This window comes from Electrophorus electricus, chromosome 3, assembly GCF_013358815.1.
Source record: "Electrophorus electricus isolate fEleEle1 chromosome 3, fEleEle1.pri, whole genome shotgun sequence".
Taxonomy (NCBI): Eukaryota; Metazoa; Chordata; class Actinopteri; order Gymnotiformes; family Gymnotidae; genus Electrophorus; species Electrophorus electricus.
The window spans coordinates 10,654,700-10,669,473 of NC_049537.1; the positions used below are offsets into that span (position 1 = coordinate 10,654,700).

General features: G+C 44.1%; 1 protein-coding gene across 6 annotated transcripts in view; it reads right to left on the bottom strand.

The window, feature by feature from the left end:
- plxnb1b (plexin b1b) overlaps positions 1–14,774 on the bottom strand; it is a 59,925-nt gene that overhangs the window by 16,739 nt on the left and 28,412 nt on the right. For all 6 annotated transcript variants that reach the window (XM_035524257.1, XM_035524259.1, XM_035524254.1 and 3 more), the window contains 5 exons: positions 6,752–6,877; positions 5,185–6,301; positions 3,689–3,871; positions 806–934; positions 21–121 (listed from right to left, as the gene is read on the bottom strand). In XM_035524257.1, coding sequence (XP_035380150.1) covers positions 21–121; positions 806–934; positions 3,689–3,871; positions 5,185–6,291 — 1,520 coding nt within the window. In that variant the 5' untranslated portion in view covers positions 6,292–6,301; positions 6,752–6,877. The remainder of the gene's footprint in view (positions 1–20; positions 122–805; positions 935–3,688; positions 3,872–5,184; positions 6,302–6,751; positions 6,878–14,774) is intronic.

Here is a 14,774-nt window from a genome sequence, read left to right on the forward strand (position 1 = left end):
GTGTGTGTGTGTGACCTCACCTCCCCTCCAGCACACACCAGCCGCAGTAAGGATCATGAGCTGAGAGACATGACTGACAGTCTACGTGCATATAACACTCTGCAACAGGCCTTTTCTCTAGCTATTCTCACACACACACACACACACACACACACACACACACACACACACACACACACACACACACACACACGCACAAAGTTAATAACATATCAGCCCTTAGTTTGATACACAAATGTGTACCTTCAGCTGCAAAAACACTCAATGAACAATTACTCAGTTTTAACAATAAACGCACCAATTCTCAGTCTTTCTCTCTCGTATATTCCAACTGTGATAAAAAGTAAAAACAAAAACAAACAAACAAACAAAATAAAAACACATACACACACAGCTGAGGAAGGGTTTCTTTTTCCAGCTGATAGAACACCAGCATTAGCTCAAAAATAACCAGCTACATTATCACTGATGGCTCTCTAACACTCAATTTTAGCATGAAGGCATTTGTAAGGAAGGGTAAACAACCAGTACTTCACTGGACCAAAGTGATGTGGGCACTGTACTGTAGAGGGCGACATTGAAACAATAAAACAGTATCCAACACAAAAGTTCTTTGAAACTGGCAAGTTTGAATCTGATCTAAGGACAGTTATCCTGCCTGAATACAGCATAAGAAAACAAATCTTCAATGAATTCTGAAGCTTGATCTGATTAGCATACGCAGCATCTTACATTCAACATGGTGTTCATGGAAGGACTTCAGCTAATAAAATTTGTTCTACATGAGTGATTGAGGCATAGTTACCATGGTGCTGGACATGATGTACAGATGCTCCTCTGATTGGTCGAGCATCAGCTCACTGCTGATTGGTATTTTAGGCTGGATGGGAATAATGGCATACTCCTCCACCTCACCATTTGGCCCCAAAAACACCTGAGTAAACACACACACACACACACACACACACACACACACACACACACACACACACACACACGACCTTAGAGACACAGCGAATGGCCTTCCATCAGACGCAGCATGGTTGTCGCTCTTTCTTCATGAAGAAATCTCAGACCTTCAAGACCTTTTCCAGACTGCTTCTTACATTTCCACTGTTAATATATTCAGTTTTCTTGCTAATTGCAAAGAGGGATGCAAAATACAGACATAAAATATTATTGACTAAATACCATGTGATTAGACTGCTGCTAATTGTGATTTTAATACATTTCAAGGTGTATTACTGATTATACTGACCACAATAACCTCTCTTACATCCGGTGTGGGTCAATTAACCAAAATGTCTGAGTCGGCGAGTTGTCAGAGGATTTATTTGTGCGCGTGTGATGTTATTGTATTGTTTTGGCAAATGCTGCGGCAGTATTGTTCAGCACAAGTCTTTAGCTGTGTAATGACAACTGGACGTGTGACGTGTATGAGGAAGACGGCATTAGAACACAGAAGATCATATCTACAGCCTCTTCTCCTCCAGACCAGATGTAGAATCTCATCATCTCGAGTGCATATTAGTTTGACCATAGAGCATGCATACTATGATTCATACTATGATTTATGAAATTACTGCTTTTAAAATTCCATACTTGGACCTCTGCAAGTATCCCGTACACACACAGTGCTGAGTAAACCCTTCAAACCGCAAACTGTTACAATTCAACACATCACTAAAATCACTGAGTATTACAACATGTTCATGTATACTTTATCCAAACCTAACGGACAGTGACATGGGGGGTGAAAAGAAAAAGAGAGAGAGAGAGAGAGAGAGAATGATGAGCATGAGGGTATAGCTGATTTATTTACAACCTCATTTACCCAGGAAAACCAGAACAGTGAATGAAATTCTTTTGCATTTGTAATGTGTGTCAGGAATATGTCTGTGTTTGCTAATACGAAATACTGCCATGCTTTATGGCCAAGTGGCTTTGCTCGGACAGTCTACCATCCCCCACTATGTCCATCATGATTCTCTCTCTCTCTCACACACACACACACACACACACACACACACACACACACACACACACACAGTCAATATTCTTATCTGGCATGTGACATCATCCATTTTTAATAGTGTGAGGAGTCGCCATGGTGACAAAGGAACGCTGTCCCCCTGCCCCCCATAGCAATACCAGTAAGGGACATCTGCACTGTATCCATCCTACAAAAGGAACAGTCATATACACGCTACACTCTCCACTCAAACACATGCATAAGCATGATCATACACACCAGACAGAAAAACAACAGAATTCATTGCTATGGTAAAACGTGGCTGTGTTCTAATGCATATTCTATTTTTAGTCAGTAACTCCAAAGAATTTCTTCAAACTGGGGAGAAAAGCACAATACATTGTCTTTTTCTGCCATTATTTCCTCTCCCCTGACAATGCTGCCAGTGACCCTTGAAAGCGTTCATTCAAACATGTCCCCATGGCATGCAGACATCTTCAAAACACACTTTAGAGGCTGGAGTGATCCATACACACACACACACACACACACACACACACAGCATGTGCTTCTCTGTGTGAGCCCAAAAGGCTAATTCATGAAGCAACCCAAGTGACAACCCCGTGGCTGTTTCGTCCTCTCCACCACATCAGTATACCACTGCTGCCAGTCCGACGGCAGGACTACAGAGTAAAGTGCCGCACGCCACACATCTGCTATCTAGTGTTTCATATTTTCCATGCAGGTGCCACACATGCTCAGCCTCTTTAAATGTGGCAGCTTTTACCAGGGTAATGCTGACAAAGAGTGACTTCTCCTGTTTAACCATATATGCACCACAAAACCACCCATGCTGGATCAGTGGGCCCTCCTCAAATGATCTCTTTAAAAAAGAATGGTAAGAATGCACTGAACTGTCCTGGAAGCATTAGAAGGATACTTTTGTCTATATGACGAGCCAAAAAGGAGAATTCTAAAATGATGCGTTTCTCATCCAAGTGAAAGTGAAAGCTAGCATGAGAGGAAAGTCTGGAAAGTACAGGGCAGAGCAAAGGAACACAGTCCATCTGTGAGGATACATCAGGCAATGAGACTAATAATATTTCTGGACCATCTTAGTGGGCTCAGAACAAGGTTTTCTATTCCAGACAGTCTGCGCTTTAGAGTGGGCGAAAGCCTCTTGGAAAGACTTTAGAAAGAGACAGACAGTGAGACTGTGTGTGCGTGTGAGAATTTGTAGCAGGTGGTGATTCTGAGCAGAAGTCTAGTGCGCTCTCTCTCTCTCTCTCTCTCTCTCTCTCTCTCTCTCTCTCTCTCTCTGTGTTCATTCATATACGTGTTTTTGAATTGAAAAGAAGGATAACGTATTTATACTTCAGCATGTGTGCATTATGAAGGAGAATTTGTGCCAATAAAATAACTCATCTTTGTTTAGCTGGCCATGTTTGAGATGCAACCACAATCTTCACAAACCCTTCTTCAGTTACAAGTTATAAGATCATATAACTATATAAGTTATATAACTATAAGTTATATAGTTATATAACATAATTATAAGTTATAACTATATAGAACTATACGTTCATAAACTAGTGAAGGAACATGCCTATTACAGAAACTGATACAAAACAAATTTCATGTATTGACAGACTTAAAAGGAGGAGCAGTGCACACCCAGAACTACATTGTTTAAAAGTAGCTATAAGAGAGAATCACCTTATGTAAATTGCCGTTGGAGTCTCCGAGGAAGGCGATGGTGTGCCCTGCCCTCATGCTAACAGCAACTGCAGTAAGACGAGTGGATGGGCTGTCCAGTATTGGCTCTGCCTCCACAGGCACCCGACTTGCCATTGGGCTGGGGGTATGGTCAGAACCACATGGGTAGGCATCCAGGGTGTTCTGGCAGGAGACACAGATTGAGAACAGCTGGTTGAGAGAAATCTCAGGTAGTGAAGTCAGATGCAGCTTAAGGTTCTGTGCCCTCGCCAATGACCTAAAAATAAGACCTGTAAGACACTTATTACCCACATAAAATGGAATGGTAATAAAAAAAAAAATTTTTTTTTAAAAGATTTTTTAAATGTTATCGGTAATATAAGCCTTTAATTGTGATCAGGCAAGTCAATAGAATTACCACAAAACAATTTGAGACAATTCTGCTGCTCTTCTTATTTTCCCCTTAGCTCTGGTATCACTTCTGTCTCTTTTCCCCATGCATGAAAGATTTACAGTACACGGGCAGGAGGCTGAACACAGACCTATGGCAGGCATCTGGCCTTGACATTCAAAGACTCTAAAAGCCTTTAGAGAGATTTGTTTCTGCTATTACAATCCACCAGCTGTAGGTGCAGTACTCTGGCAACAGGCCCCGCACCGCAACACATGCACTCCCTCCAAGCAATATCAGAGGCAGGTCAGACACTCAGACAAAGGGATTCATTACTGGTTATTAGAAGTTATGTGAATTCAAACTGAATACCATTTAAATGTTTTGATCGTGGTTTTATAAGCTTCTGTTCCTGTGGCTTTATGCAAGTCTGTCTTTCTAGCTTTGATTTCCTTCGATCCTCAGTGCATCTTTCCCTCATTTTCCGTCTCCGTTTCAGATACTGATGGTAGACTGTGGCACATTAGTGTGCCCCATCCCACTGAGGAAGGACACTCCTGGATATTGATTCCAGGGAAACCCCATTGAAACGTGCATAGCCCTGTCTACTCTCTGTGCCCCAGGCCAGAGGGCAGTGCTGGAAGAACAGGGGTCAATTCATGTAACATGCCCTTTAGAGGGCATCCTTAACTACACAGAGATCAATTCCCCCTGCTGAGTAGAAATCAGCGCCATCTGTCTTCCTTTACACACAACTTCCCCCCCCCCCCCCCCCCCCCCCGCACCCAAAGCAACAGAGGCACCGTAAAACGAACCGTAAAACACATCCTCTCTAATCCACTTCACCCCTACTTAATTACTTTAACACTAAGAACTACTGGATTCATTACTTTTGATCAACGATGCCATTCTTTGCTGCTCAATCTACCCTGGATTTCATTCTGAAAGAGGGTCTCAATTTACTGTGAAAGGGTCACTGGAAAGAGAATACTTAGATATAGCAAATGGCTGCTTCTTTTATACTGCATCGAGAAAAAAAATCCTCTCTAATAGGTGGGGAGCTGTAAGCATCAATTTGATTAGTGCACAGTTGTTACTCACTCACCTCTGGCAGATTGGCGCAGATTGATTTGACATCATACTCAATGTAGGCCGCCTCCTGCCCGTCAGCCCGGCCCACCTTCGTGTAGCAGTGGTCGCGGGTGGCGTCGATGCGTGCGTCGATATCCTGCAGGGAGTACACGCAGAGAGCCGACTCCTCACTGGGCTTACTGGACGTGGCCGAGAACACACCCAGCAGAATGTCCTCACCTGCCTGGCTGCCCTCCAGCCCGGGCTGGCCCAGGCCCACTCGCGCTGCCTGCAAGAGGTTGTACTTTTTCCCCGCTGCCGACTGGCAGCTGAGCGGCACCTCCACGTAGGAGTAGTACGCCGCGTCCTCCAGGCAGATACGCGAGGCATACGTGCGGTACTCCCTTGCCGACGACTTCAGGTCGCGGCGGTAGAATAGGAAGTAGACATGCGAGCGGCGCGCAAAGGCCCCCACAAAGTGGTGGTCATACTCCGACAGGCGCCCGGCCACCGCCAGCTTGGCCGTCTCCTCGTACGAGAAGACAGGTTCGCTGGCTAGGTTGCGGGTGGAGATTGGCGGCTGGCTGCTGGTGTAGCCACGGCCTACGAACAGCAGTGACTTGTGGCCGACTCCCGCCTGCACCACCAGTCCCACGGTGGACACGTCTGGGTCGTTGGCGGCCACGTACTGCGTGTCGACGGGCCGCTCGGGGGCGAAGAGCACAGTGCCTACGTCCTTCAGGCTGCGCTTCTGACATGTACCCTGGTGCACGCTACCGCAGCTGATCAGCTCCCCGCTGTAGGGGTCCACCAGCAGGAGCTTGTTGTGGTTGCTAGTGAGGCGTGCCTGGGGGCAGCTGGTCTCGCTGATGGGGGGCAGGCAGTCGCGGCTGTCCGTCACAGGCCCCATCTCCGCCTCCTCCTCCAGTTGCAGGGTCGGGGAGAGCTGGAAGAGATGGTCACGTGCCCCCAAGTAGACACACCCTACTGCTGGGTCAGGGTGCAGGGCCAGGTGCTCGAAGAGCGTGTCGTTCCGCACAAACACCGGGTATCGGGCGGAGGGGGTGGAGCTCTGGGTGAGCGCACAGCAGAGCAAGACTGGGAGAAGAGCAAACAACACACGCACCATCCCGGGTGGCATAGCAACAATTCTGGAAAGGGGAGGGGTTTATGAGCAGAAAGAGAGAAAAGATAGAAAAAGAGCAAGAAAGAGAGGAAAAGACAAGGGGAGAAAGAGAGAAATAAATTAGTGAAGTGATTAGAATCACAACAAAGTGAAAAAACAAAACAAAAAAACAAAAAAAACAAACACAGTATACATCCAAGCACAAAACCATAGTCAAAGAAATTTCAGCAATGCTGTTATCATTTCAAATCAGAATGTTAAACAGCAAAGCTACGGTATCCAAAAATAGCCAGCTCCTGAGTGTTTTAACCAAACTGAGACATAATCTGTGAGCAAGTGAAGGGGTGCGAGGGAGGGAAGAGAGAGAGAGAGAGAGAGAGAGCGCGAGAGAGAGAGAGAGCGCGAGCGCAAGCAAGAGAGTGCGAGGGAGAGAGATGGAGGAAAAGACTGAATAAACAGTTGGTCATCACCTCACCATTTGTTGGGTAATTGTGTGTTAAAGGGGCATGTCCCCTCCTGAGAGATCAGCTGCTGGGTCCCACACCCACACCCACGCACATGCACAATCTCTCACTCAACCACACATCGCTATGGACTCGACCTGATAGAGACAGACAGAGACAGACAGACAGAGAGAGAACATGAAAAAATACACCAGGACAAAATGAATGATCAAAGTATCAAATGTACTTCAATAATTTTTAAATGGCAGTTCCACCAATCATTAAAAATAGCTAAATGTAAGTTCTATACACATCTGTGTGTTTCACTATCCATCCACTTCAGCAACAGATACTGGAGTCTCTTTCCCTCCCTCCCTCTCACTCGTCTCTCTCTTGGACCCCAGAATTGCTTCTCATTTGTACAGTTCTAGCCTTCATTCTCCTGTACTTCTCTACTCTCGCATTTGGAGTGCATGTATCACACCTTCATTAAAATCTGAATGGAAAATAAAGGAAAAGAGCAAGAAAATGATGAGCGTATTTATCCACAGAGACTGATAGGTTATATTAATAGATAAATTAGATTAACACATAGATTAGATAGATTAGACAAAATGAACAGATATTCAGAGATATTCAATGGGAGCAAAGTGCTCAGAGTTTCCAGAAAAACAGGACGTTTTAAAGAGAGGTCCTTCATCATCAGTGCAAGCAAAGTGCAGATGAAGGACCTCTGTATGAAACATCCTGTTTCTCGGGAAACTGCGTACTCTACATATGTGGGATATATAAATATAAAATAGCTAAAGAAAAAAAATAATAATAATAATTTTATAAATAAATAAATAAAAGATTAAATATACTGGGCAGACCACATCAAACTTCATGAGGCATCTAAAAACACACCCGGAGAGGTTTGTTTAGTTTACACTAGACGTTTACAATAATTCCAGCTAAATATATCGTTAAATATATCGTTTCAATCTCCTTACCCATCTCCTTTACATAGTTATTATACATGTTTATCTGCTGGTTCAAAAAATACAACAGAGGAAATTCTAGAGTGATCAGTGACAGTAGCTCAGGCAGTCAGAGCAGTGTTTTGCCTCGTCTTGTTCCTCAGAACAAATATGTAACTATACAACTATATAGCCAGATTCATCCCAGGCATAAAGCCATTACAGAAGCAATGAAAATCTCAATTTCCTGCAACCTTCTCTTGTCCCTATTAAAGATGTTTTAGAAGTTATATGTCTCTTGTGGAGGAAAAATATTGCCCAGCGAGTTGGAATATAGTGACAAGGCATGTTAATGTTCTAGTGTTAAAGGAAAAGGCCATCATAAAGTCCAGTTTAGAGAAGGCAGACTATCAGTGCCTGTAGACATCCGGACTGACAAGGCGGATTTTTTAGGTGTGACTTTTATGGAGTTGGAAAAGACATGCCCCAGGATGCAGTCTGTTCTGTTACTGGGTCCCACACTGGAGAAAGAATCAGTGACAAGTTTGAACAGATCTGTGATAACTGGCATAAAGCATATAACAGGCTTTAGAATAGAATGTCCCTATTTATGTATTTGATTTATTGTCATATTGCTTTATAGATAACTACAGTGTTTTATTTCTGCATTCAGTCCTTGGAGAGATGGAACAAGCCCTACATGCTAAAAGTAGCAAAGGAGAAGATGAGCAGGAACCAAAAGCTACGCCTTTAAGCTACAAGAAAAAGAGAGAGAGGAAAAAGCAAAGTAGTGCTTTATCTGAACCGAATTCTTACATCACAGCAACATCTGAAACCAATTAAATTAACAGTTTGGAATTTTGAAGAAGCCACACAAAGACTTTTGTATCAGGTGTTCATGAAGATTTTGGAAGTTCCTGCAACCAGTGCACCAGTTCCGAGGGTGTTTAGTCATGGGGGCTTTATAATGCGCCCTCTTTGGGCCAGACTGAGTACAAAGACACTCTCAAGTTTTATCATCTTAAAATGTAATAGCAGTGCTCTGTAAACATTAAGACACATATATCGTCGATATGGTCAGAATATTACTCATTGTAGGTGGTATGCCACCTGACGTTTAAGTTATCAACCAAGCTTTGTGAGAATATAACCAACAATAGTTTGTTTTCACTTTACAAAACAAGGCTTCTAGTTTGCTCTGTTTGAGACCTGCTGCATTTCATTGTTATTTTTTCAGATAGAAAGAAAAATGTTTAAGAGGTCAAGACTAAATGGAGACTTTGTGAGAGTAAAAACTGTAAGGAAATGTGCAGGATCTAAACAAATATAAAGTGTTGAACTTACAGTATAAACAAACAAACAAACAAACAAATACATACATACAGTTGTATTTTGCACACAAAATTAATCTGTTGTTTTTTATTCTGAAAACCTCCAGGCCTCTGGTAGAAGGCCTGTGTGCAAGGAAAAAGATATGATCACCCATTTGAAGGGTGAGACAGGAATGAATTTATTTTTATGCTACACTTACTATATACGCTTTGTGTATAATATATTTACCTGAGACTTGCCTCCATCCTAAAGGCTCATGACCTGACTTGTATTTTGTAACGTGTGAACATCTAAGTCAAGTCACAAGTCTTTAGGATAGATTCTCTGATTTTATATATGTGCGCATGCATGCACGCACGTGGGTGCGCGCGTGCGTGTGCGCGCGTGCCGGTGTGTGTGTGTGTGCGCGTGTGTGTGTATGTGCGCACACGTGTGCGGTGTATGTGTGTGTGTGCGTGCGCACGCGTGTGTGTGTGTGTGTGTGTGTCTGTGTGCGTGTGTGTCTGTGTGTGCGCGCGCGTGTATGTGTGTGTGTGTGTGCGCGTGTGTGTGTATGTGCGCGCGCGTGTATGTGTGCGTGCGTGTGTGTGCGCGCGCGCGTGTATGTCTGTGCGCGCGCGTGTGTATGTGCGTGTGTATGTGGAGTCTGTAGTTGCTATTGTTTAATATGAGGACAAGAGCTGTGCTAGTGAAAGACAAACATGACATTACGAGATTGAGAAACGAGAACAGAACCATCAGAGACAGAGACATCGGCCAAACCTTGGGATTACCAAAATCAACTGTGTGGAATATTATTAAGAAGAAAGAACACACTGGTGAGCTCAGTAATTGCAAAGGAACTGGAAGGTTAAGGATGACCTCTGCTGTAAAGCAAAAATCCTCACTTGTCTGTCCGATAGATCAGAAAGAGCCTTCAGTTGGCAGGTGTCCATTTGTCAGAGACTACCATCCACAGAAGACTCCGTGAACAGAAATGCAGAGGCTGCATTGCAATATGCAAACCAGTTTGCCAGAAAATTTGAATTGCCAGATTACAGTTTGCAAAAAAGTACATAAAAGAGCCTGCAAAATTCTGGAAAATGGTCTTGTGGACAGATGAGGCCATGATTAACCTGCATCAGAGTGATAGCAAGAGCCAAGCGTGGAGGCAAAAAGGAACTGCCCACAATCCAAAGCATACCACCTTATCTGTGAAACATGGTGGGGGTGTAAAATAGCATTAAAGTGTGGAATGTGTATTTTAAATCACATTTGATTGGTTTGATTTTAAATTTTAAGGGGAAATCAAGGAAACATGTCTTTGTCCCAATCATTATGGAGCATGCTGTTTTTTATTCAGCTTCCATCAGTGAAAGAAAACTAATAAGCACCGTTATCCTTCCCCTTAAGACCTTAACTCATACCTGGATGCAAATCCATCACTGCTTCTATGGCAACGTTGTTTTCCTGTATCTTAAGCAGAAGGCCACAGCCTTAGAGCCTAATGGCACTGGGAAGTTCAAACCTCTGGAAGCATTTTGACCAATGACCTTCTGTTTGGAAATGAAGGCTGTTATCAGGATGACGAGGCATGGCAGACAGGTCAATCGGGCTTCAAGACCAGAGAGAAAGTAGAGCTAGTGAGAGAGAAACAGAAGGAAAAGGCAAGAGAGTGTTAGGAGAGTGAGTGAAGGAGACACAGTGAGACAGAGAGGGAGAGAGAGTCAGAGTTGAGCGTTCACTGTGAAGAGAGCGCGGCCCCAGCAGCTGGAACGAGCAGCGTCTCTGACGGAGAGAGTTCCGGAGAGGAGGGAAAGACTGGCTCCTCTGTGTATTGGCATGCTTTCCTATGTTGAGTTTTCACAATGTCACCCATATCCCCAACACGGGTCAAGCCAGATTTGGCAGCTGCCTCGCCCAGTTGTCACTTTCAATGACTACAATAAAGTTTGGACCCAGTCACGCCATTTTAGGAGTCCAAGAGCAAGAACAGGCAGAGCTGTCGCCAGAACTGTGCTCGGCAGGGAACGGCACTTAGATCTGGATGTGGAAACGAGGTGCGAATTGGGAGGCAGGGAGTAAAGAGAAAGACAGAGAGACGGAGTGAAAAATCTCCTAGGTAAAAAGAAGGCATGTCCAATTCGTTACACATTAAATCAAAATAACAATTCAGGCCACACCAATTACTCACTCAAAAAAGTTAGAAGTTAGTAGCCTTATTCCTGCTACACAGCCATTGATCCATGCCACAGTTCAATGTACTGATATTACTACTCAACAAACCACAGGAATACGTGCTCCCTGACAAATCCCAGTCATTTTTACTGAGTTGTATGACCAATCATGAGCATAATCATGGTCCGACAGGTGACAAAAAATTATGACCAAGTTCATATAACAGAGAACACTATTACTGACAATTAAAAATCACATTCATGGTGATAGACAGTCATGAATATTAATTTTAATAATCCAGTTACACTGGCAGAAACAGATTGAAAATTCCAAAAAGAAAAACAACAAAAGCGTGAATATGAGACCTTAACACTGTTTACCTGCTACGTTTCCCTTTCAGAAACCAAACTGCCTGTTTGCCAAGGGTGAGGTGTGTGGAAGTGTGGCTATGTGCACGTGTCAGCAGAGAACAGCAACGATCGGACTGTTCCTTGCTCCTTTCCTGTGCTTTATGAACAGTAAAAGGAGGGAACAGCTCAAATCATTGTTTCAGATCATCCCTGGGAAAGATTCTTTTTGCAGTTCTCACTCTCAGTTTTCAGAGGTGGGGGGGGGGGAAAAGAATGAACAACAGGTTCTGTCATTTCAAAACTGAAGCTCTACACGCAGCCTTGATTACCAGAACCTGCTCACTTGAGCAAAGGCCAGGTGGAACCTGGACGTGAATGTGAAATGGAGGGTAGGAGAGCTCCAAACTGCTTGTGGAGCTCCATTAGCACAGTGCAGGCAGTAGAGACTACCCACTCAGAGAGACAGCCAGCAATTCAGCCAGCAAAAGAAAAGGGAGGGAGGGAGCGAGAAAGATGACCTGATGGAATGTAACTAATGACGAGAAGGGCAAAACTGTGTGTGGGATGTGCGTTTTTCTTCTTTTTTTGGGGGGGGATGGGGGATGTAAATGTTAATTACAGAATTCAGCCTGAACATCCAGTTCTTGGCTCCACCACCTACACGCTCCCTCATTACTGCACTCTTAAGGAAAATGACACAATGACATTCCAGCTTTCTAACTAGGTGAAGTCTAAATAACACAGACACTCACACATGCATGCACACACAGAGCAGGACATTAAAACGGGAGGGGTGTTTACACTGAAGCATGAAATCATCACTATTTGGATGACACAAATGTATGCACGCACGCGCACACAGACACAAACCAGGGTGGCAGTAAGGAGGTAACGTGCAAAGTCCATTATAAGTCATAGTCTGTATATCAAGGCCTGTTGAACCCATAACATACAAGGCTTCTAAAGCCACAGGAACACATGAACCCAAGGTCATACATTCACGCTAACAAGTCTTGGGGAACACAAGTCCTGTCTCATACTGTAAAAATCAGCACATTAGAAGACTCATAGGTTGGATGCCACATATATGAGTCATTCTGGATATATATAGGCTTGGACAACTACATGACAGTGCACTTTATTGCAATGTATACACCAGTTAATAGAGTACATATAATACAACTGAATTTTGAATCACCCAGATTACATAACTGTATGAAGCAGACTAAAACAAAACAAGTGAATAACTTTGTGAAAACTAAATTTGCTTCTGAGCATGATGTGCTCATAGAAGGCCAACTATCTGCTTTTTGGAGTTTATTTATAGTTAACTTCTGCATGAGCACCACACAAGCACTCACATTCCTCTATGGCTGATAAGCCTATGAATGATAGGGGATATGTGTGTGTGTGTGTGTGTGTGTGTGTGTGTGTGTGTGTGTGAGTGAGAGAGAGAGAGAGAGAGAGAGAGAGAGAAGGAGAGATGGATAAGCAGCAACATTTTTTAGTGATATGCTTCTTTTCTCAGAATAAAATCAATTACTCTCCAAAGACAACAAAATACAACCAACTGGCATTTGTTTTCATGACCCGAGAGCTGTCTGACTGCCGTGGAACTGACCTGAGAGAGCTGTCCAACATCTCTGCCGGCTGCTCTCTTGCCAAATGTCAATAAGGAACTCATGATGGCCATATGCATAACAAATAATACATTAATGGAATAAACCCCTGCTATATGTCACAGCTGAACATATGTGATCCTGTCGACAACTCTGAGGACTCCTCTTACTACTGCTGAGAAGTCACAGCAAGGTGAGAATGTTTGGCCATGTAAACATATGTTTCATCACCAAACAGAGACAAGGTGTCAGTCCCAGACCCATAATTTACACAGTAGACAGAGGTGTCCACCTGCACCCTTCTAAGGCCAGGCAGATTTAAAGGGCTAAAAACAGACATATCTACGCCGTCTAGCCATCACTGATCTGTTCCTGACCATGGCGGGGGGGGGGGGGGGGGGGGGGGGGGGTAAAGGGATGTGGTATGTACCAAGTGTCTAATTTTAAAAAGAAGGGGGGAGGGGGAGATGTAGTGCTCATCTCAGGTCAGACCAGACGTTCAGGGTGGTTTTTGAGATAAAGGATCAGTGCAGGGAGAGAGCATAGGAATCTCTACCTCCTGCCACAGAGTATGTGGATCTCTCTCACACTTTCACACGCATATGCACACACGCACAGTCCACTCATTACTCCATAAAATTTGACAAACACTACTGGAGGTAGTAGAGACAACACATAGGCCAGATGGTGTGCATTGTATGTGGAAAGAACAGTACCCTCTTTCTCTGCGCCAGCCCTAAACATGACCACAGAGATGACCTCTGACCTCTGGAGACTGTCCTCCCTCCTACCCCAAATGGAACTCATTATTCAGTTCCTGACCCCATCAGAGTTCAGCAGAGCTGGATGCTCCCCAAAAGAGCTGGATACTCCTCATCAGCAAACTGATGCAGGACCAGTTGGTTCTGGTCATTTGCAAATATTAACTTCCATTACACAAACAGCTTGACTGTTCCAAATATTGATGCCTATCAAAGTACCACCAGCGACCTCTACCAAAAGAAGCTGATTTAGTGCTTGAGCTGACGGACATGGGAGAGCAGGAAGATGACCCTTCGCGACCCGATGGCCTGAGTGAGTTGCAGGAAAAGGGCCAAGACTTTCCTGTACAAAAGAACAAGGTTCGTGCAGGCTGGTCCACATGCAGAAGCCCCGAGGCATGTACACACACACACACAGGCATGCGAACACAGATGCACGTTTTAGGATGAAAGGAGTGTATTGTCTCCCGACTGCAGAGACTTAGAATAGCCAGTTCTGCTTTAGGCCTTTAAAAGCATGTGGCTTTGCAGGGCTCTAGCCATTGAAAAATATGCTCCGTCACTGCTTGTCTCTGCTTAAATCTCTCAACACACACACACACACACACACACACACACACACACACACACACACACACACACACACACACACACACACACACACACACACACACACACACACACACACACACACACACACACACACACACACACGGCTGATTGCTGTGTTAATGGAGCGGAGCATGGGAAATTACGGTCCAACTTGATGGCATGTTGTGTGGAGCAGAGGCTCCAAACTCCCACTAGACTGACTCCCCTCCCTCTCTTTTAGTCATAAAAATAATGCACATAGAAAGAGAATAAGAAGGAGTGTGTG